The following is a 24072-nucleotide window of genomic DNA, read 5'->3' on the forward strand; positions in this document are numbered from 1 at the left end:
AAAGCTCTATTGAGTTATTTGGCACACCAAGACTAGACAAGATTAAATCTCTGTAAATCTGCACATGAGCTGGCTGTCTTCATGTTGAGTTTGCTGACCCTGGTGATTGACAGAATTGTCACCTCAGCTTCCAGAGGATCCAGTGGTCTTTTGGCTCTGACCTTGCTACCCAGAGTGTGTGTGGCACAGTGCAACACTTGAAGCAGATTAAGATGTCACTGATAACACCACAGTGGTGCTAGTGGCAGGCTTCAGAAGATAGGCTTGGCATGTGCCAAATGTTAACTTATTTTTTCCAGCTTACATATAAAAGTATTTGTATGAACCTGTGCTGATGCAGTAGACGTACAGAGGCCTAATCTTGGTGTCCAGGATTGACTTGGAGAAGTTGAAGTTTATTTGGCAGTGATGAAGCAGAGAAACTTTGCAAGAAGTTATGGATTAGTTTAATGGACAGAGTTGAGAATACCTTGAGAGCTGAGGAGCTCTATGTGTGAAGAAGGGTAGTTCTTGAAGGAAGGACCATAATATCAGGCTACTTCTTGTCTTAGCATGTAAAACATTAACAAAGGGAGTTAGTATGGGAATAATTCTGTATGGAATGCCTGTTTATACTGTGTGTGATAATGACCCATGTGCTCAGCTCCTTTAGCTCTGCAGCTATGTGGCAAACAGCATTTATTTCCTGTCTCAGTGATCTCACCTGCATCCTGCCTGCTAATCTGTCACTGCTGGCGGTGTTCCAGCACTCCAGGGGAGGAGGAGTTCAATTCAGTAAAGATTCAAACAGCTGCGTTTTTGTTTTGTTTTAAACACAATTATTTTGGAATAACTGTTTCTCCCTTCTCTTGATTTTAGTGGCTAGAGGGTGGCATCTGGCAGTCTTTAGGCTTTATATCATTAACTTTTCTAAAAAATAGTGCCTCTTGAATCCTTATGAAACATTTGGACCATTTTTTGTTTGTTTTTCTCCCTGTCTCCCCCCCACCCTGAAGAATGGAAGGATTTCAAATTTATCCATAGGTTAAGGTGCTTAATTTTAGAAGCTTTCCAGTTTCCTAATCTTTAATTTACACTACTTTTAATATGAAGAGAAATTATTTAAAGTAGAAAAATTCCAAGTACTTGTTTTATGTTTTGTTTCTCTGAAATTCATGCAGTGTGATTCATCTTCATGGAAAGCTACAAGAAATGCTAATAGAAGAATGTGAGACATAAGTGGACTGTTTATATTCTGTAAAGCATGACCCATCCAAGCCATGAGTATGCAGGTTTCTAAGGCCTGCACCGAGGCCTTGGTCTAGTGTGATGCATCTGAAGCTTCTTATGGGCCTCTCTTTGATACAGTCTCACTGAATGATATAATTGAACCCTTGGATTATTGTGTTTGATCCTCTCTTGATTTTTGTACTCTGAGGCTTCTGCAAGCTCAGAAGACCTTTCTTGTCAACCATGAGACAATAATCTCTGCCTTGGTCTTTTCTTGTAGAAACTGGAATATTTGCTACAACAATGCCAGGGTGTTTGTGCCTTCCTTCAGGGAGCTATTAATAAAGTGGAATCCACAAAATTACCAGTAAAGGCTGAGGTAAGCATGTCACTCACCTCAGATCAGGGGTGGACCTGAGACAGAAGAGAGCATGAGGCTGGATAACTGCAGAAAAGCTGTAGCTTTGAATTTGCAAGGTGTAGTAGCAGGGTTTCCCAGTACTAGTAGAAGCTAATCCAAATGAAGTGATAGAGGCTTCAGTGGGTTTGGAAGCTGATTGTCTGATTCCTCAGAGTCACTCAGGAGATGTTTCCAGCTGGGCTTGTTTCTGATGGGTGCTTGCCCCAGCACTGGGGTGCATTCACAGCAGCTCCAGAGCTCTGTATCTGGTACAAACTTTGGCATGCCAGGTACACAGCAGCTGCCTTGGGCTGTGCCACATCAGGTTGGCTTGAATGGCTCGGAATAAAATTAGGTGACAGCTTAGTTCTGTGCTGTGGTTTCAGCTTTGATGCCTCCAGTAAACAAGTTTGGAAAGGGGCAAGAGGGGGAAGGGACAAAGACCTATGTGGTCATAATCTTTCTATTTCTCTTCTTGAGAAGCTGCTGTATCCCTGACGTGGTATGGAATTGCTGCCAGCTCTGCACTGAGGGTGCCAGTAGTAAATGATGGAGCATATGGTAGTGGCCTTCCTGCACTCATCTGTATATCCACAAACCCTTCATGTGCATCTTGTCCCAAGGCTTGGAGCCATGCAGATCCAGGCTCCCAGAGCAGTAGGAGCTAAGTATGAGTGGGAAGCAAGGCTGGAAAGCTTATTTCTTCTATGCTCAGCAAATGAATGGAAAAATAATGATGGGGATTGGGTCACAATTTTAGCCTGGTGGGGAAGGTATCAGGAGCATAAGGAGCACTGTTTATCACTTTAGACTTAACAGGGTAGAGAGAAACAGCAATGGGAACCAATTTCCCCTTTTCTTAGAGTGGGCCCAGGTGAGATGTGTTTTTGGTGTGTTTTGGTTTAGGTTCTGGTTTTTGCCTGTTCCCTCATTGCCTGTAGGTTGCAATAACTGCTCACCTCACTCTTGTGATCCCTCCAGGATGCAGCTGTGCTGCTGAGGAATTCAAGGCAGTTGATGAAGAATGTTCTTGAAGATGCAAGTTTGGTCAAGGTGCAGCAGGAGGGTGGAGCGCTCCTTGCCAGACTGGGAAAGGAGGAGTCTTGTGTCACCCTTACCCAAGACTACAGGTGAGCCCTCAGAGTGGGAGAAGAAGAGATGGGGATTAGCAAAAAGCAGGTGCTGGGAGTCTCTCTGAGGTGCACTATCATTTATGCTGGCTGGAGAACAGCTTTGTACATGCAGCAAGGAAGTATGTTGAAAACAGTAAAGGTGAAAAATGTAATGAATTTTACTCTTACCTTGATTGCTTCTTCCCCTGTCCAAAAACTAGTCCAGATGGATTCACTTAGATGGTTCAACTTTGTTTTTCAAACCAAATTAGACTTATCTTCTGTAGTGGAGAGACAACTGGATATTTTGGGTACCTGTAAAACACAAGCCTTAATTGATGATAGCAGTGATGAATGTTTAGGTGCAGGCCATTATTGCTGTGTGATTTCCTAAGGCACTCCTTGTGCAAGGGGATTTCCAAGGACCTTAGCTGGGAGGAATGCTTGCTGGCTGAGGCAGGCTCTGATCTCCTCACACACTGGTTCAGTTTGCACAAACAAATACTCACTGCCCATTTGCAGGGTTGGTGTGAGAAGCAGGGACTGAGAGAGCCCAGCTGTTTGACATCCCCAGGGCATTGCACAACTTGTGTTTGTGCTGTTAAAACACCTGAAGCCTATCAGCATGAGAAGGCCTCTGTGCTATGTGCTGTGCAAACAGCAAGGTAGAAAGACAGCCTTTGCAGCCAGGAGCTTCCAGCCCAGTGTGATAAGCACTGGCATGTGGGTGCAGGTGAGGGCACGGGGCGGGGGGGGGTGGCAGGGTGGTGTGGAATAGCTCCGTGCATCCACAGCCTTGCTTTGGTTCAACTCCATGTTGCCATCACAAGCTGGGAGGTTTGAAGGGAGGGAATCAAGAGAAGATAACAAAGGAGTTATGGAGTATCTCAACCAAACACTGTGAAAATAACATTTCTCTTTTAAAATTCAGCAAGTGGATGGCAGTACAAGTTGCTACCTGTCACTGGAAGAAGAGGATCGACATTTTGGTGCAGAGAGAGGGCATGAAGGCAGGCTGTGTAACTGTTTCTGTTCCCTGCTTGCTGTGGCTCCTGTCAGGAGCTCTGGCAGACTATGCACACACAGTTCTCTTGCTGAACTGGTGAAGTAATCTTGATGCAATTTTGGATTGAATTACTACAGTATAATCTTTTCATTCTCACATGACATGAGAAGCAAAATAATGTGGGGTTTTGTGCTTTGTTTGGTTTAGTTTTTTTATTATTATTTATTTTACTTTAAGCAACACAGCAACTTTAGAGTCCTAGGAGAATGGGGTGAATGTGCATGAGTTTTATGTTTTGTTTTGGTTTTAAGCTACGCCTATGTTTTTGCACAGGGAAATGATCAACTTTGAAACCTGATCTGATGGAGCCCCTAAGGATAATTTACTGCTTTGACTACTTTAGTAAGGGCAGGGGTGGGGGATACACACAGAATTCTTTGATTGTACAGTGTTGGAGTGCATGCTGAAGCTGTGTAGCATGTTCTCTGCTTAATTCAGGTTATATTCATTGTCTGCCCGTGTGAAAGGAGACTGTATGCCATGGCTCAAATGTATGTGGCTCTCTCCAGCTTAAGGAGCATAACTGAATATAGCAGGAGAAAGTTATTCTTTTCTAGGCTGTGGAGTAGTTGCAGAAACTAAAATCCATGCTGTATTTTAATTTTCATCTAACTTGGGACAGAGGACTAAAGAAGTCCACTCTTCTTTGTTTCAGGATCCCTTCAAATGGGGAAAAGAGCTCTATCACTTTGCTAGAGAGCTCTGCTTAAGGCACTGTTGGTTTGGGTCCTCCGTGGCTTTGCACTTACTCCTTCTTTTCTACCTGATGTGCAGATATTAAAGGTTCTAAGCTCTGCTAATACTGTAAAGTTTGATTTTCAAAGGCTTCTTTAATAGATATCATCAAAGCAGGGAGGGTAGAGACAAAATACTGCAATTGGCCAACTAAGCTAGCATGGAGTGGCTATTGATGTATGTAGGTCTAATATTTGATTTCCAACTGGTGATGTGGGAAAATGGAACAGAACTGCCTTTGTGTGTGCACTCAGCAAGGCTTGTGGTACTGCTGCTCTGAACTTTGAATCGTAAAATCTTGATCAATGCTTAGCAGCCTAATTCCACACCCATTCTCCCAATACTTGAAATAAATTATTTACAAAAGCAAGTCAAATGGCTTTAGTCTTCTAAGTCACCTTTTGTTCTTTTGTCTGTCACGTGTCCCATTTTTATAATTTTTTTATTGTCTCTTGTGGTACAAAAGTCTGATAAAAGAGTCATGACTGCCAAGACTTCTTAATCATAAATTAAGGCCAGTTGTGAACAGGTGACTGAATGTACATGAATTACATATCAATAGAGAAGACAGTTTAAAGAGCAGTTTTCTGGACTTTTGGCTCCACTTAATTAAAATATGCCAACTAGAAATGGAGAACTAAAGTTAAAATTGTGATTTTTTTTTTTTTAAGACTAGAGATGACAAGCCCATCTGCACCTTCACCTTGGGATTAACGAAACAAGGCATTGACTTGGGGTTTTTTTCAGGCGATGTATTTTTCTAGCTGTCACAGATGTCTTTCTTGCTATTTTGTGGTTTCATGTGGAAAAAGAGCAGCAGGAGCTGGTAAGAATAGAGATGGATGAACCATTCTGAAAATGCCTGACCACAGGTTGGAGATAATAAGTTAAAACGGGCAAGGAAGCAGGCATGCACTCAGTGCAGTCAGATGTTATCTGCCAAATACCTTCGGCAAACAGGAATTGTTTTAGTCTTTCTTTAGTAATGAAACTCTTGTTGTGGAACCTTCTCTGCTTGCTCTGCTTTTCTGGAGAGCAGAGATGCACTTTGGAGTGTTTTGTGGCACAGAGCAGTGGAATCTTATTGCTGCTCACCTGGGATTTGTGAGGCTTTGCTAAGCCAGTGCCCCAGGTTCTTTCCTGAAAAAAGTTGAACTTATTCCATCAGAGATGTGGGCATGCAGGAGGGGTGTGTTGTGCTCCATCCATTTGTTTCTCTAACAGATGATTTAAGAGCTTCCGGGACTCTTTCCTGGATGGTCTCATCCTGAGATGCTGTAGCACCACAGCAGTGGCTTTGATCAGTAACTGCTCCCATTGTGAGCTGACCAGGAGTCTTCATACTCATTTCACCGCCAAGTACCACTGCAAAAGATAGCCTTGCCCATCCAGCTGTTTATCCACAAAAGGAAGGACAGTCTTCTCCAAGCAGACTGTCTGGAGCTCTGCCTTTTCCCAGCTTAGGAAGGAGGAGCTCAGTTACCAGAATACACATCCTGCAGGCAGCTCGTTGCAGGGAGTTGGTTTCGGAGCTGTGGTGTGCTCAGCTGTTCCCTTTGAGATCTCCCACCTCCAGCAAGACCAGGCTGAATTTGGCCTGGAGTTGGTGTGGGTGTGGCACTCATGAGCCAGTGTATCTTTGTGGCACCTCTTTAAGTGCTGTAATGGTAGGGTTGGCCAGAGGTGCCAGGGGACTGCTGGAGGGGGCATTGCCACTTGCTCACTGTTGATGGATTTGAAGCCAGCACATTTGCCTTCACACCATGCACTGCACTGAAGGCTCAGTGCTTCTCCAGGGTCTGTTAGCTGAACCCTTTGAGGTTTTGCTGTCCCAGTCTTTCTGGGGATTGAAATGCAGAACTGTTAGCCTAGCTGAAATTCCTCTTGGTAAGTGTGGCCAAGCGACACAGAGACCTCCATCACTTCAATGCTGTTAATACTTCTTTTTGCACTTCCAAACAGAAATTTTGTAATAACCAGAGTCATTTTAATAAGATATATAGAGTTGGTTAGCAGGTGTAGCTTTGGCTTCTGGCTATCTAATGTAGTGATCAACTAACCTGTAGCTTGCAGGCAACTCACTGAGCCAGCTGTGAAAAGTGGACTAATGTATTGCTGCTTCTGTAGTGGATGTCAAAAACTTACAGTTATGATGGCAATGTAAGAGAAGCTGCCAGAAGCCAGGCAGCAGCAGTGGGAGCTCTTGCTGAAGTGAGGCTGTGATGTGGGACTGGGCAGCAAGGTCAGGATCCTTTTAAGTTGGTCTTTAGCCAGATGTTTTTCACTGTTGTTCTCATTATTGCTACTCTTCCAGCATAGCCAAGAGCTGGAAATGTGTGCCTAGACAAGTACCCAGTGAATGCCTTTCGTCCTGCAGATGTGTTATGAGTCACAATAAGTGTAAAGAAGGTATAACCATTTTATATGAATATATAGATGGTTTATACTAGTTTAACCAGAAATGCACTTGTCTGGCTCTTCATGAACCCATGTTCTCACCGTGGCATGGGAGTGGGATTGTGTCATGCTCTGCATGGTGATGGGCAAGATAGTCCCAAGGCTAGAGGTGAGAGCTGAAAGGAGAAAAACCTCAGATGGTGAAGGAATGATCATGTTGAGTGTTTGGCTCTGTGCGCCAGGGAACCAGAATAAGCTTAATCTCTTCCCCCAAGCTCCTCATCTGAAAAGAATCTGTGCTTACAAGCTGTGAATAAGCAGCTTATAAATAGATGGAGGAGTGAATTCTCCTTTGTTTGCAGAAGGCAGTATAGTTAGTCTCTGTATTTTGAGGGTGGAGTGGCTAGAGCCAAGAGCTGGTTTTGTGAGCTGACTATTTTTAGTGTGGCTTGGTGATCTAGTTGGAAGCTCTGGGTGGGGACCTGAGCTGAGCAGAGGGAATGGACAGTACAGAGCAGACTTCCTGAGCAGTGGGTGCCAGGTTCCTGGTGCTGGATGTGACTCAATTACAGTGACAGAGAGGGTGATCTTACAGCTAAAAGCCTCCATAGTTAATGTTCTGGCTTCCACACAGACTACTGAGACTCTGGGTCTACTTGAAGCTATGGCTAGTTAATAATGAACTGGGGTGTAGCTGTGTGGTGCTGCAGACCTATTGTTTATGGATCTTCAGCTCTTATTGTTTATGGATCTTCAATGCTCTTATTAGTAGCAACTCCTGGGATGTTACAAGACCTGCATGTGCCATTCTGCAAAGTGGTGCATGAGCTCCCTGTAGTGGAAGTAAACTTGGATAATGTACAGGCTCTCTGCCCCTGCCAGGGGACTGCACAGCACTGTCTGAAGCTTGGGTAGAGTCAGAGAGACTAAGCTGTTCATCCAAAATGTGGAACAAGTTGGGAGCAAGGTTAGTGGGGAGATAGGTGTCTGGTGTGTAAGTCCCAGTTTGGGCAGACTGAGATGGCTGGACTTCTTGGTTTGTAAGGTACAGCATGTGCACTATCAAACTGACAGCTGCTGCCGTAGGCTGGTGGTCATAGCCAGGCAACTTATCCTGGGAAATCCTTCCTGGAGGCATTATTGTCTTCTGCCATCCCCTTTCTGCTTTAAAGATGTGTGTCTGCTGTGGCTCTGTGTGTTTGTACATGGTTCAGAAGATGCTAATGCTTTGTCCCTCTCGCTGGTGGCAGTTGAACTACTGCCCGCTCATCTTCATTCCTCTCTGGGAGCTTTGGGAGCCTCTCACGCTACCACTTGCCACAGTGCACCCTTCTAACGTGATCTGCAAGAGGCACCTTTCATTGCAGGGTGCTTTCCATGTTCCTCCTGTGGACCTAATCCTAAAACCTTGGGACAAGATGTATACTCAGTATACCTTTGAAGCCAGATGAAAAAATGTGCTTAAATTGTGACCTCAAAGGCTGCCACGAGACGCCTCTGCGCTGTTGCTGGTGACACAGAAGGTGCTGACGAGCGCTAAGCCTTTGGCCGAGCATGGGTGGCAGTGCTCTTCCCTGGCCTTATTTGTTTGTGTCAGGTGGAGGGAGGAGCACCGGGCGACATTTCTACCCAAACACACACTGTGCTACTTGGTATTCATTTTGGTTACAGTCTAACCTGTTCCCTCTGTTGGCGTGGTGGTTTTAGCCTAGTAAAAAGCACTTACGCTCACATTAAACAAATCTCGCTGCTCCACACATAAAGGAGAGTGGAGTTGGGGCTGTTATCATTCTGAGTGCATGAAGTGCTGTGAGACGTCAATTGTGGCATTTGCAGAGACCTAAAAGATTGCAGAGTTCTGCCTAGGTAAGTTTTCATTGTCCTCTTGGGCTTTTTGTAAATTATTCCCCTCAGCTCCCTTTCTGTTTTTCATTTTCTGCTGTCCTATGTCCTAAATCTTCTTGGACTCAGTGAGAATTTACCCAGAAGACTTCAGTTTTGCTTGTTTTTGTTTGCAGTGCTTGTCATGCCAACAGGGCATTAGGTAATTAATGACACACTGTGTTTTATCTGTTTAAAAATATTACGGAAAAAATTGCAAAAACTTTCCATTATAGGATATTAACTGAACTGCCTGACATTCCTGCCTTAGCCCAGGCCATCCCACAAGCACCACTTTTTATATAACCGTGTTGGGATAGATACTTCTGTTGCTGGGCTGGTTAATAGCACAGTCACTACTATTATATGGATCATAGCCCTGGAAGTGGGCAAAAGGATATATCAGTGAAATAGGGATACGGCTTTAATTGACAGTGTGTGTGTATTTGAGTAGGACATCTTGAAAGCCTGGTGGTCTCAGCTTCGGGAACACAGCTCTCAGACTGGTGCAGTTGACCAGGATATAAAGTATAAACATAAGCAGATTAATGTACATTAGACAAGGTTTGGAGGTAGAAATTGTTTACAGCTGGTAGAAAACCACATCTTGAGGCTCAGTGTTCCCAGAATGCTGTTTTCAAATCCTATCCAAGGCTCCACTGCACAGGGAACTTTCCCCATAAGCAGGATACTTTTTGGTGTGGGATTTTTTATAATTTTTTTTTTCCCAGTCAGTTTTATGGATCTTACTGGGATTTTAAATCAACCAGAGTCTGAAGACAGTTTTATTGTAACTGAATGCAAGCCAGGCAGGAGAAAGAAACAAAGGTCACATCTTGGGACTGTGCTTGGACACTGTTTAATTGTGTGCATTGGCCCCTTGGCTTTTAAAGGGATTTCTGAGTGTATTTCTGCTAAAAACACATTTAAACAAACTGAGCTTCAGAAGAGAATTCTCTTGGCAGCTGTGGTCTCCAGTGCATTGTATTAATTGGATTATTTGCTCCCAGGTCAGGTAACCTAGTGAGGAGGGATTCAGCCAGGTCTGTGGTCTCAGCTAGATCCACCGGTCTCATCCTCAGAGGGAACAGGCATCCCACAGGCAACTGCAGATCTGGTGTTTGACCTCTGTGCCTTTGTAAGGACACTTCAGGGTTCTAAAAACTGTACCCAGTTCCTCAGATACTTTAATCAGGGAATTGAAACCACCATGGCTATTTGTGTGCTGCAGAGAATAATTAATTGTATTTATTTAGCCATATCTGCTTTAGCTTCACCATGGCTAGTTTGAATTTTAACCTCAGCTGCATGTGAAGCTCTCAGCTCAAAGAACAGGACTGTGCATTGGAGGTTAACCTCCTTTTATGGGATCATTATAAATATGGCACTTAACGTAGGTTGCTACCAAAATGCAGTAATGACCAAGAATGACATTTCTCGTCCTGCAAAACATCCCTCAGGCACACAGCACTGTCCCTGCAGACCTGGAAGGATTTCTTCCAGAAGCATTGCTCAGGATATTTTAAGTGATTTGTAGCCAAGGTATCAGCACACATGATCTGGGTGATGTCCTTGGACCTGTGTGGACATCCACAAGGGAAGTTGAACACCAAGAGAATGGAAGACTAGATGAAGTTAATGTAACATCCGACTGTGTTTCTTCTAAATTACAGAACAAATCAGATTAAGGATATCTGATTTTCCCAGGATAAGTTATATTTGCCCAAATCCCATGAAATACACTACCAACATGTAGTATTTCCTTCCATCCATGAATTTTTGCCATTTTAAAATTGGCCAAGGCTGGTCAGAGGATGAACTCTTTGATTTCAGCCCTTTTGTTAGATCTGCTGTTCTTACTGTTTGTCAAAGCAGTTATTGAAGGGGCAAACAGGAAGGTGCAGAATAGTGATGGTTCTGCTGCTCCCTTCCCTGTGCTCTCCTGTTTGCATCTCACTGACATTGGCAGGCATGGTGCAGGCAGCACCTGCTTTTGTGACTCTGCTGGATGCTTTTTCTGAGGCCATCTATTTTTTGAAAACAAAACAGGTATTTTGCTTTGAAAACTAAAGTGTAACTCTCCAAGACTGGCTTTTTTTGAAGAACGGATTCAAACAGAAATGGTCTTTCTAAATTATAGGTTTAAAATTACCCTACCATTATACAACAGCTTGGCACTTCTCCAGAAAGCTGAAGATGTTTGGAACCTTTTTCCACTGAAATGATAATTGCTCAATGAAAACAGGATTTGGGGAAACATAAACTGACATCAAGCTACTCCTTTTTGCTATAAATTATATTGACTCTGCACTATTGCAAAATTGCTTTTGATGATATGACCGTGGAAGAATGTAGTAAAAGACTCTTAATACCACACTCCCATGTGCAGGGAAATTGCATTGCATCCACACAAATCTGACCTGAGACAAGACTTTCCACTGACTTCTGAGCCTTTCGTGCTCAGAGTTGCACAGGCCACTATTAAAATATCTTTAAAGTCCTTAACAGCCAGGTGTTTTCTTTGTGTGCCAGGATGGAAGTCACTTTTTTCTTCAACCAAATTTTCACTATTTGGTTTGTTTACTCCAAGCTGCTGTGAAGGTACTGAAGGACAAGAATTAAAAACTTCTGAGTCTGAAGCTGAAAAAGAAACAGATATTTATGTGAAGTATCATTTTCCCCATAAAATTCCCTGTTTCAGGATATTGTGGAGTTTACTAGTGTACTGGAAATCATTTAGGAAGTTTTTAAGATCTAGATCAGCAAATGAGTGTGTGTGTAAATAGATAAACAGATGTACAGAGGTTTGGGAGACCAGGCTTAATGCCCAGTGGATCCTCTCTGTGAGCACTGAAGTGCCCAAGTGAATCAAAAAACCAAACTTTCCCATGGACTGTGAGTGATTTCTTTGTTGGGCTCAGTTTGCCTACCTACTTTATACTACAGCATGGAAAGGCTTATATTTTCCTCAGTGTAAGAGAGTAAAAGATGGATGTTAGTCAGAGAGCCTGTCCGGCTGGTAAAAGTGAACTGTCAGGGGCTGACAACGTATGAATGGAGTTACCTTGGAGATGCAACAGAAGACCAACAACTAGACATTGAGGTTTTAATGAATGCCTGCCAAGCGAGGCAGAACGTGTGAAAACAGCGTGGCTGGTCCTTGAAAGAAAGAGCTGAGGTGCTGGGATGCTGGAGGAACTCACAGAGGAGCAGGAATGATGTAAGGCCACACCTGAATTGTTTGGGCACTCTAAGCCCAGAGGATCTGTTCGGAAACATTTTTTCTCTGCATGTTGTTTGCAGTCGCTCAGGAAACCATTGGCAGGACCATGAGAAGGGGCAGTCTTAGAGTGTTGAATTGTGGCTGATAAGGGCATCAATAGCCTGCTGCAAGCATTCACAGAGGGAAAAAAGTCCTTTAAATGACAAGAGTAAGGGATTTTGGCTTATATAATCCCAACAGCCCAACTTACTGATAAGAGTTAATTTCCAGCCTTCTTTTGAACTGAATTCTCTGTCTAGTCTCTGCTTATAGCATAAACTCCCAAATACATCTTAGACTGACTTCAGGTAAGTTTGAGATGCTTGTGGATCAGTAAAGCAAAGGTTTTCTGTGTGTGTCTTCAATTACAAGATGTCACTTTCAGTACCATTGAATCAGCTGAGATAGAAGGAGGATGACTGATTTGCATATATATGTAGATTCTGTACATCTGTAGCTGCCACATTATTTACTGAGACATGTATTTTATGATTACATCCAATGGGGCAAAGGGCTCACTTCTAAACTGGAGCTCCCTTCCACCTTCTGAAAATGTACATAAAGGCTTGGTTGGATTGAGATCTTCAGAGGTGGGATAACTCCTGTGGAAGGAATGTGTGGGGCCAGAAGTGTTTGGGGTGGATTTTTCTCAGTCCTGTAGTTGGATACCAAGAAGTTCACTCAAGCCCCTTCTCCAAAAACGGGTTCCTCAGACTGTGGTTGGTGGGCCAGCAGGAGTACTTTATTGCTGCGGTTTTGAACCTAACTTTCCCTGGAGGGGTTTTCTGGCCATAAGGCCAGCACTGGTCTCAAGTGGTCTCCCAACAGACTGGTCTTTTCCACAATGGCTCAGTGTAATTAGCCTCTTTACACAGTGACTTTGTGGTACACCTATTTCTGGTCAAAAAAACCTTGAAATGTGGGTTTTCTTAGCCTTTTTTTATAATCACTTCCTATCCCTTTACCTTGAGGGTGATTTTTCCCCCCTGTAGTTGCAGTGTTGTCTTCAGGGAAGCCTGTGTTTTATGCCTTTGGGAAATGTGCAGTCTGCTCTGCTAGAATTTGTACTATTTGTTAGGCCTTACAGTCCAGGTTGCTGCTGACTCCTGTCAAGGAAAACTACTCAGACTTACGACAATGCGGGGGGTTGTTTCCTCTGTCATGTATGGAAAGGGGCAGAGTGGGACTCCCTGGCTCCCGTCCCCTAATCATATCATACTCTGTGCTAGGTCAGGCAATGCTAGAGCTGGAACCCTTGTCTCAGGTCCCTGTGTCATCAGGTTGCCGTCTGACAATACCACGTTAAGTGCTGAAGCCATGGATGCTCGCTTTGTCACTGGCTTGGGTGGACATAAGGAATCCTATTACAGAAAGGTCTAGCAGGTCAGTCTGGCTTGCTGATGAGTGCCATCAAAGAAGTAGCATCAACACCAAAGTGATTTCCATGGAAGCACAGGGAAAGGTTTGAAAAATATTTTGCCTTGTGGGGGGGTAATTGAAAATGTTTGCATATAGCAGCATGGAATGCCTAAAGTTATAGGTGCTTGATTGTCTGTGCCAGCGGGAGGAAGAATGTTTGCTGTATCCATTTCCTGAGTGGATGAGAGTATTCATGCCAGCAGGGAATTTAGGCCTGTGGGAGTAAGGCCAAAGGGTGTCTGCCTGTCTGGCCATCAGTATGCTGGCAACTTACTCAGAAAATGGGACTTGACAGATATGCTCTGCTGCACAAAACCAAACAGTGTTAATGGTGTTGCCAAATTTAACTTTCAGCCATCGTCCGAACTGTTTCTCATTAGCTGTCCCAGCTGTGTCACTGCTGCTGACGGGAACTGGCCTCCACAACCTGCTCTGTAAACACTTTCCAGAGCTCAGCTTGGACAATGGTTATGACTGCTGCTGTGAGTCTCCTGGGTTGGATCTGGGTCTGTGCATAGGAAAGGATTACAAAACAGAAGGCGCATACCATCACGGTTTGTTTATGGCAGTTTTGGGAAGCGCCAGAGCAGTGCTACAGCTTGGATCTTTCCATTGAAAGATTCTCTGTAGAGAACCTGTCTGCTCTGTACTGCAGTAGCACTGATCTTAGTCCAGAAACTATTCGTGTATTTTTGGCTGCACTTTGGAGAAATTCATTCAGTCTAATGGCATTTCAAAGAGGAAAAACAAAAGTATCTAAGGGCCTGAGGTTTGAGAAGTTGGCTGTTGCACACTGGGTGGAATTCTGAATGGAAAAATAGTGTGGATTTCTGCTATGCAGAGCTGCTTGTCCAGACCTATGGCGCTACCTCGTGTCAATTAAAACTACAGGATGGCTGCTACTAAACACTCACATTTGGTTGCATTTAATAGGTTCAAGATTGCCTGTAAACCCAGACAGAAATAAACATGTATGCTGAATTGTTTTGAATTATATTCCATTAGCAATATTAGCTACCTGTTTTGCAAGTGCTTTAGATAATTTTAATAATATGATAAAAAAACATGCTCTAATAAGTCAGAAGGTTGTAAGACGATTAAATGAAAATTGGTTTAGGGTGAGTACAGGAGATGACCAGGCAGCTGAACATGCCAGTGTAGAGCACAGCTGAAGGAGGCTGTAATGTCTTCTTGTTGCTGTCTCTTGAGCCCATAATTGTAGGTGGGAAAATCTAGAAGCAAAAGAAATACAAGAATAAGCTTGAATGCTCTTCTGTCTCCTGGATCCCATCTGTGATTAATGCAAACCTGTGCTGGAGAGGTGTTGCACACATCTAAAAGGAGTTTGCTAATACTCACCATCTTACCAAGACTGTGGTTGCAGCATCTGAGGGCACTGGGCTGCATCCTGAACCCCTCCATGCTTGCCTGTGTGCTGTGGGCAGGCTGGAAGGGAGAGTGCCTCCTGGTGTTGCCTGCTGGGCTTTGGTCAGCATGGCTGCCTGTGGGAGGTAGGGAGCTCAGTCTATGAATCTCTTCAGCACAACACTGTAAAATCTGATTTCTCCTGGCACTGAGTTGTTGTACACTTTGGGTATTTGTTTGGCTGGTGGATATCCTGAGAGTAAGTGGGGCATCAGGCACTTAATATTGTTGTTGTCACTCAGGAGAGATTTGCTTACTAGTGGTGGCTTATTTACTTAATTAAATTCAAATGGTGGTTTTAGACGCTGAAACTGCTTGACCCTGTGTTTTGTGAAAATCCATTGATACAATGATCTGTGTGTATGAAAAGCTGAAAGTGTGAGAAATATGACAAATCTTGCAAGGAGCCTGGCTGGGAGGAGATGCTCTTGTCCTTCTTGCCAAGTTATCTGCATTAGGGTCAGAGTGGTGAATCATGGCAATGTGTTAGGAGCAGCAATATTCTCTTCTGTTCTCCATATGGAGATGGCCCGTGTGGGTTCCACGGGGAGCATGACTGGAGTGCTGTTGTCAGCCAGGTTGTGTTTGCATGAGGCACTTAATGCAAAACGCTTGACCAGACCTGTGTCCCCTTGCAGAGATGCACTCGATGCTGCCAGCGTGCTTTATAATCAAGTTGATGAGGGCGTTCACCGCCTGGTGATGCTGTCAAACAAGCGCATCCAGGAACTGGAGCTGGTGATGGAGTTCGAGAAAGTGGAAGAGTGTTTTAAGGAGGTAAGGCCTACCTGTCAGTTCCAGTGGCTGCTGCTGTCTGACTGTGTGTTCCACAGCAGGTACTGTGCCTGTTGATCTGTTGTGTGAAAGTGTACAGTGATGCTTGATGCTTAAAAAGAACAACTGAACATAAGAATTTGAGATAGAGTTTCAGCAGTGCTGAGAATCAAGCCAGTTATTTCCCTGATATCTCTTGATGCCAAGTGAAAGTCCCCTGGCTTCTCTCTAGGTGTGGATTAGTCAAACCCCATAAACATCTGTGAAGTGGCTCATAGGTAAGCCATACACTTGGAGGTTGGATGTCCTTTTTGACCCTCTCAGTGAGGCTGTTGATGAGGTATTCTTCATACTTCACCTTGAGAAGCAGCAGAGAGATATAAACAAGCTGATAAGTCTGCGTGTCCCCTTTGGGCTGTAGCTCCTGCAGGGTTTGCTGACATCCTGTTGCAGAATATCCCTGCTCCACACTGGCTGCCCAACCCAGTCGTGTAGTCTGTTTGGATTCCTGTGCTGTTCTCAGGTCCCTGATATCTGATAAGTCCAGATACACTCCTTTCCCTCTGGGTGCAGCACCAGGCATACTTGGTTTGCCTTTGGGTGCAGCCCTCTCTACAGGCTCCAGGAAGGGAACAGCTTCTTGTCCTTAGCCCAAGAGCCATGCTCAACCTCCCACCCTCTGCACTTTTGTGGGACCTTCAACTTGCCTTCATTTAGTGCTTGTTGAAACTCTTGACAGCCATGGGATAACTGAAACAAACAGACACTGGCTTTCAGAAAGACCTTTGAAACCTGTAGCCGTGTTGATAGAGGATCTCAAAAAGTCATAAAGCAGCTCAGGTCTGAGCATCCTATAAGAGCTGATCAGTCCTTTCAGTGTTGCAGATCCCAGATGTTCCATGTTGCAGATCCCTAAGCCTGAATTCAACCTTGAGATTATAGAGTTGCATGGTTTCCTTCTGCTGTAACTCATCAACAACGAGAAGTTTGTGTGTCCTTAAAAATCATGATTAGGATCAGTTTCACTTTTGTTGTTCTGGGATTCTGGGCTCCTCTCCTCTAGTGGGAACTGGATTTGCAAAGGAGGCTGTAGCTTACCTAGTGTTTTCACAGGCCAAAGTGGATCTGGGAGTTTTAATGACTTCCCATTTGGAGGTAGACACTTGGGCGCCATGCAGGATGTGCTCAGGACAAGAAGTGTGTTGCAAGAACCTGGTAGTAGACTCTTGTTAAACACACAGGTTCTTAATACCAAATAGAAATGAAGAAAGGCACAAAAGCAAGCACTGCAACCTGTTTCTCCTTTAAGCTGAACTTTATTTTTTTTGTTGAATTGAGTAACAAAGTTGCTCCTGTGTTACTTTGCTTGTAGATCACCAATGATGGTAGGAGCTGCTCCTGCTTTTGAGCCTGCCTGGGAGCTCTAGGAAGGAACAGTGTGCCTCTCTGCACTACTGAAAGCCCACCACGATCTCTTCCTCTTGCCAGTGGGCTTGCTCTTTGTAACCTTCTCACAGTCCACAAAACTAGGAGTTTGTCCTTGACTATGGGGTTGAGTTGGGATATGGATTCAGGTGACATAGGAAAACAGGATGTGTGGGTGTTAGGAAGCACTTAGTCTGTCCCTTCCCCCAGGTGCACCTATGCCTGGAGCATTGCAGACAAGTTTACCAGCCTGTTTTTAAAACCTAGAGATGCTGTGTTATCCTGCCTGGCCTCCTATGACTGCTTTGCTCTTAGGGATGCTCTTGTTAGTCAGTCCTCTCCCCCTCTTTGAGGATATGGGCTGATAACTGCAGCAGTAGCTGGGCTCCAGTGAGGAACATGCAGTTGCTGCTCAGCTTTGTGGAGAGCTGCCTTCAGAAAACCAGTAGCTGAGAGTCCCAGAGAACCATGAAACATTGCAGATGGGGAGAATCCATCAATACATTCACACTGACATGGTTCATGTCCTGCGAGTCAGAAAAGGGAAGTGATGTAGGAAATCTGGCAGCAAGGAGATTTGATCCCAGTTGGGGGTAACAGTAATGTCAGCAATGTCAGGCCAGTCTGCAAGTTGCAGAGCTTGCTTTAGACCATGGCTCACCCAAGACAGAGCCCAGGCAGCCACTTGCCCTGTTTATGCCTAAGGCTAGTGAGCAATAGCAGAGCTTTTCAATTACTCTGTAACCTGAAGTGGAAAAGCTCTGAGCAGGAGGCTCAGACTGAAATGCTGGAATGGGGGGGAGAAGTCTGCACACATTCTTTCCAGTAATGAGATGACCAGCATTATGAGAGCAGTTCCTTGCTCTTTCCACATAAAGGCCTATGTTGGTGAGTAGCACAGGGTGACTAACAAGCAGGGCTTATCCCTTTTCTTCTAGGTCAGCAGTTGGATTGAGAATGATGGCAGAAAACGACTAAAGGAAACTATCAACCTGGATGATTCTTTGGAGATGCTGCTTCTAGCACAAAAGCAGTTCAAGGAGTTTGATCTTGTTGCCAGTGTAAGTGTTGTCAGATTGGAAAATTATATTCTCCAGCATCTGAGTTGGTAGCATGTGTGTCTTGTATGTGCTCAGCCAAACACATGGTGCTAAGAGGGTTCATCACCAAAGTGTGTGTCATTCCATCTCACTACATAGTCTCCCTGCTCTCCTTTTGCAGACAAAGCCACCAGCACAACACTTAGTAGATGGCATTTACCAGTCTTGGGGGAAATAACTACTGAGTTGAAAGATGGATTTTCTTGTTCCTCCTTTGATGTGCTTGTAACATTGTCTTTTTCTGATCCTGATTGAGACACGGTCTTGCTGTGTAGGCCTTTACAAGCTGTGTGACAAGTGTAAATCATAAGAGATCAGGCTTCAAAATTCTGCTGTAAACAAAGACACCCCTGCTCATGTGATTTGAACCTTAAAAACCGGTATAATTAGCCCTAGCTGTTAATGGCCCTGAAGACTACTTACTGTTGATTCCAGGTCTCTATCCTGATAAGCAATTCCTTTTTGTTTTCAGGAATATTGCAAAAGGGGACAGGAAGCATTAAAGAAGATGAAGCAATGGGAAGACTTTTCCTTTGTGGATGTGCATTCTTACAGGGTAAAGCTGCAGACCTACGAAGATGAGCTGGAGGAGTTCTGCACCCAGCTGGATGAAACGAGGCACCGAGTCTGTGAAACAGTCAGGCTGTATGAATTCTTTGACAAGGTAAGACAAGGCATCTGCTGCACGGAGGAAGGTGTAAAAAGTCTGCTTGGCCTCAGTCCAGTGCTAGATTGTTTATGAAAGGTGTGAAATACTACATTCTAGAAATGTAGTATTTGCTCCATCAGGGAGCTGGATCTATAACCTGCAGCAGTCCCCTCATGCTCATGTGTCTGGCAGTGATTTTTTTCAAATCGGTATGTGGGAGAAGGGGTGGGTGTGTCTTCCAGAAAATATCCACATCTGTTAAGCATAGAGGTTTTCTGCTCTCTGAGCTGGAGCTTTTTAACCCCTTTCATGACAACAGTGGCAGAAGGATTATGGTAGTGCTGGCTCTGATGACAAGGGCTAAGAGATGGGCTGATTGTGTCCAGTTCTGGCCACCATGCCAGGGTAGGCTGCCTGCGTTTTCCTGCTATATCCTTACACATTGGCCAGTTCAGCCTGTTGACCCAGGAGTAGCACCCTCCCATGTGGAGGCCTGCATGAGGAAAGGGAGCACCAGAACGGAGAGCTGGGAAGTGTGGCTGAAGGAACAAGGGACCCCTGGATTATCACAGGGATCTGGGAAGCAGGAGAGGATGTGTGTGGTGACTGGGCTGAGTGCCTGACCTTCCCACCTGTTTGGTTTAGTGCAAATGCACCCATTTAGCAGATCTGCAGTTAGATTTGGTGCTCTTTAATTTCTAAGATTGCAGATGAAAAAGCAGTAGGATTTTCTAAGTGCATTTTAAAATACAACTTTGGCAAGAACAGAAAGCCAGGGAGCCTGTGCTCCATTTATTCCACACTTGTACAAACATTGGGTATTGAAGTTCTCAAATTCCAGAAAGAATAGACACTAAAAGTTAAGCTGTACCAGATGTAGGTGCCACTTAGTTGCTGTTTCTGAGCTGCCTTGGCAGCCAGAAGTGCTCAGGGGAGGAGGGAGGAAATTCAGCTAAACATGAAAACATGGAAAAGCATCCTGTGTGAGGCAGAAAAGTGGAGAAGGCAGCCCAGAACACTGCTGTCAGGGCAATGAGGATGGAGTTTGTTTGGTGACACTCTGCAGGTCTGCTCCAGCTCATCTCTGCGGTTTGCTGTGCAGGTGGGGGACCCTCTTGCTTTGGAAATATGTAATTTTTTTTCACCCCAATGGAGAGAGAATTGCCTCTTGTGCCATAGGAGAATGGCAAGAGCCTGTGCTTTTCTACCTCACTGAACAGAGATGTTCATGGGCTGCTCTGGTACTTGAATGCTCCTTGCCATCATGGGGGATCATGGGAAGGATCCTGGGAAGGGTTTTCTCATGTTTCTTCTGATAAATTGAGGCACACAAAAGCACCAAGCCTTGCTTGGCATACTGACAATTCTGCAGCCAAGCCAAACATTGGTCATATGTGAACCCTTCCAGCCAGAGCTGGAAGTCTCTGGAGCACAAATGTGGACTGTAGTACATGATCATAGACCCATACAATGGTTTGAGCTTGAAGGGATTTTAAAGGAATCATCCAGTTCCAACTTCCCTGCTACAGGCAGAGATGCCACCCACTAGACCAGGTTGCTACAAGCCCCCCAGCCTGGCCTTGAACACTTACAGGGATGGGGCAGCCACAACTTCTCTGTTGTTCAACCTGTGCCAGGGCCTCACCACCCTCACAGGGAAGAATTTCTTCCTAATACCCAATCTAATCCTGCCCTTTATCAGTTTGAAGCTATTTTCTCTTACCCTGTCACTCCATGCCCTTATCCAAAGTCCCTCTCCAGCTCTCTTGGAGCCTCTTCAGGTTCTGCAAGGTGTTCTAAGGTCTCCTTAAAGCTTCCAGGCTGCTCAGTGCTCTGTTCTGGCATGGAAGTTACATTGTGCTGGTAGCTCTTGGGCTGCCAGGATAGTTGGACATGACTCTATAGCAGTGTGTTCCTCCACAGCGTCAAAGCTTTTTCAGAGCCTGGGTCATTTCTAGAGACACAGTGCTACATAGACCCCCAACAGTGGCCTCTTAATTTTCTGAGGGCATTGCAGCTTTTTTGGTGGATGAAAACTCCAGGATGCAGTCTTTGGAAGCAGCAGCCCTCTTGGTTGTGCCTTTCATGCTGCATAGCCCCAGTGAAAACAAAATTATAGTGGCACAGTGTGTTTTCACACTGCTTTGTGTGGAGGAGAGGTAGCTGGCTCAGGGAGGAAGGAGGATTTTGATCTCACTGGTTTCAGTAGAGTTATAAACAATTTTGGTGGTGTAAATATACTATGTATGTATTGTGAACTAGTGGCCAACTGAAACTAGGAGTGTAGGGGGATACATCCTGCAGCTGTAGGATCCGTGCAGAAATTGCTGAACAGTGTGAAAGTTCTTTCAGTGCCTATGAGTTTGATCTTGATCTTCAGAATGCTTTCTGCCTTCCCAAAGCAAAGTTAGTGGTGTGGTCAGGGAGGTGGGGGATAAGCAGAAGATCTTATCTAAACTGATTTCAGTGTCTTCTGATACTGAGCTGCTTTTGCCTTCCTGTGTTGATTTTGTCAGTGCCTGCCTAACTCCCTTCTGTCTTCCCTAATATCTGAGGGGATGTCTACAGCAGGAGTCTACAATAAGCAATGTCCTTGATAGTCCTTCTCGTAAAGAGCCTGCAGAGTGCCAAACCCCAGGATATGGGGAAGAAGCCCAAGGATGCGTAAGCAATGTACACTATGGTAATGAGCTGGCAAGCTCAGATCTTCAAACATCTCAGCATGCGCCAAGGGAGGGGAACACCCACCATGGGGATCATGGTGTTCATCCCTCACGTACCTCACTGCCTGCTGGGAATGGGAGGTTCCATTATGCTGGCCCTCCTGCATGTGGTGGGCAAGTGTTTTGTAGGGCGCTGCCTGTGGCTGCTGGACAGGCCGTGGGACAGAACAACGTAACCCCATATGCCCCATCAAGATGCTGTACTGTTTTTTTTCACTGCTTGGCAGTTCTTGAAGGCCTGTCAGAGCTTCTTGCAATGAAGCAGGCTGAGCTGGGCCAGACCACATGGAGTTTGCACATGGTCTGGCAGGATTCCCTCCCCAAAGACATGACTGATGCCAAGCTGGATGTTTCCATTTGTCCCCGCTTCCTTTGTGGCAGGAGCCCTTGGTGCCTGACAGGGGGGTGGATGATGATTGGGCTGAGGCAGGAGGAGCAGTGAAGTGAAGGAAGGTGCTTTCCCCACCTCTGACTGTGGGCTGGAGGATTGCTTTTCAATACCACAAAGTCAATGTGGGTATATTCGGGGTCCTGCCATTTCCCTGTGGCTTTAAGCCTGGTTTGGCCACTGTCCCTTGTTTACTCAGTTCCAAGACGGCGCTGGGATCTGGCACCACACAGTGCTTTGGGGAAAAACTGGGCAGCTGAACAAGCAAGGGTATGTATGGTGCACCAAAAGCACTGATGTCTGTTTTGTTCTGGGGTTCCTGCAGGAAGGATACCCCTAGTATCCTTTTCTCCTTCTCTCTATCCTGGCTTCACAATAACACTGTCATAGGTACACCATCAAGACTAGGAGCTGCCACAGCAAGTTCTCCTCTCCTTGTTTATCTCATTAGCCTTCATATTTTTTCCTTCCTCAAGCTCTCTCTGGGTAAATTATTTCCCAGAACACTTCTATATCCCATGTTGTTGACTTTACCATAAGTGAAGTGCAGGTTACCTGGACTGCATGTTTGAAATGGCCCGTGTGACAGCCATGTGCCCTGTCAGGACTGAATGCCATACTTGCAGCAGCATGTCCAGTGAGCCAGAGCACACAGGACAGTCTCTACCAGGTCTGGGATGACAGCCAGCCCTGCTGAAGGTCGGGAGTGGAGGTGCATGATCTTTGCTGGCACCAGTGGAAGCAAGCACTGACCCAACCAGAACGGGCAGTGTCCCATCGCAGCACCTGCATACCCTGTGGCCGTGTGGTGATGTGGTGCCCAGAGCTGAACTGCCTGTATCATTACAGGAGGGCCTGAGGCAGCTCCGGGGGCTTTTTCCTGCTTCTCAAGATGTTGTGCAAGATGGTGCCTCACTGGTGCTCAGGGGAAGTATGGTCATTGCCCTGCCTGCCATAGCTTGTCAGTCTCTTGCAGCTTGAGCCCTTGCCTTATGTTTGCTTTCTGAGTGAAGTTGTTCAGCTTCAGTTCTCACTGCTGAGGATTAGTGGGGCAAGGTGGGTTGAGAAATGGTAGGGTTTCCCATTTCTTGGGATTTCTTGGGGTTCTGTTCCACAAGTGATTCCTTCAGTGGTGTTCTCTGTTTGTTTGCATTGGATCTTTTCCCTCAAAGGACCCCTGACCATCAGCCTCTGCTGATTCTTGTTCCTCAGTTGTCTGTTTTTTGCTGCACTCAAGGAGCTGCTGCTTCTGACTTCTGCTTGGAGTGGGCGGAATATTGCACAGCCCCTCTCCATCTGTGTTTTCATCTCCAGGAATGGGTTACCTGTGCTTATGGGTGGATCTGCCCCCACAGTGGGTTCTCCTGTGCTCTCCTCCTCAGCCACTTTGTTCTTTGTGGCTTAGAAAACAAAGCCTTTGGCGAGTGAAGGAGGTGCCTGCCCTTCCTGGGGGAGGGCCAGCTGGCCTGCATTTGATTATGGCAGTGCCTCCTCATCCCTCCCCATTGTCCTTGCTGCTGTAGGAATGCCAGCCTTTTTGAGCTCCATCCCGTGAGCAAGTGTTGCTGCTCTGGGGCCCAAAGAGGGGCTGGGGCCCTTCTTCCCATCGCTCTCGCCTCTCTCACATCTCCATGCACCTTTCCCTCCAAGTCGCAATCGCCCCGTCCCGGCTCCGGCAGCAGACGGACACAGCAAACCCTCTTGTAAGTACCAAGCGTGCGGGGCCCGGCTGACGTGTGAGCTGTATTGATATTGTTTGGAAACAATGTAGAGAAGGCTTTTCACTCAGTTGCTTGTGCGTGTCTGTGTGCATCCAGCATGAATCAGAGTGCTTTGTGTGCGGCTTTTGTGCGCTCAGTCAGAACCCCGTGGGCTGTGGGCATCTTTGCATGGTCCCTCTGAATCCCAGGGCTGTGCTGTCTGTAGTAGAGCAGTGCCCGTCCCCCTTTCTCTTTATTAGAAGTTATTGCATGATCATTACAGTGGGCATAATTTACCTGCAGCTAGCAGTTGCTGCGGGGGCTGAGTGCTGCAGACTGCCCTGTATGTGCAGGGCAGGTGGTACCTCTCAGCCTCCAGGACCTTCTGTCAAATGTTGTGGGCAGCA

At 45.5% G+C, this 24072-nt stretch overlaps 1 protein-coding gene across 5 annotated transcripts in view; it reads left to right on the plus strand.

Moving 5' to 3' along the window:
- Positions 1-24072, plus strand: part of PLEKHG4 (pleckstrin homology and RhoGEF domain containing G4) — an 86478-nt gene that overhangs the window by 40501 nt on the left and 21905 nt on the right. For all 5 annotated transcript variants that reach the window (XM_053987316.1, XM_053987314.1, XM_053987315.1 and 2 more), the window contains 5 exons: positions 1490-1588; positions 2591-2739; positions 15545-15683; positions 18044-18166; positions 18678-18869. In XM_053987316.1, coding sequence (XP_053843291.1) covers positions 1490-1588; positions 2591-2739; positions 15545-15683; positions 18044-18166; positions 18678-18869 — 702 coding nt within the window. The remainder of the gene's footprint in view (positions 1-1489; positions 1589-2590; positions 2740-15544; positions 15684-18043; positions 18167-18677; positions 18870-24072) is intronic.

Source organism: Vidua macroura, chromosome 11 (assembly GCF_024509145.1).
Source record: "Vidua macroura isolate BioBank_ID:100142 chromosome 11, ASM2450914v1, whole genome shotgun sequence".
NCBI classification, from domain to species: Eukaryota; Metazoa; Chordata; class Aves; order Passeriformes; family Viduidae; genus Vidua; species Vidua macroura.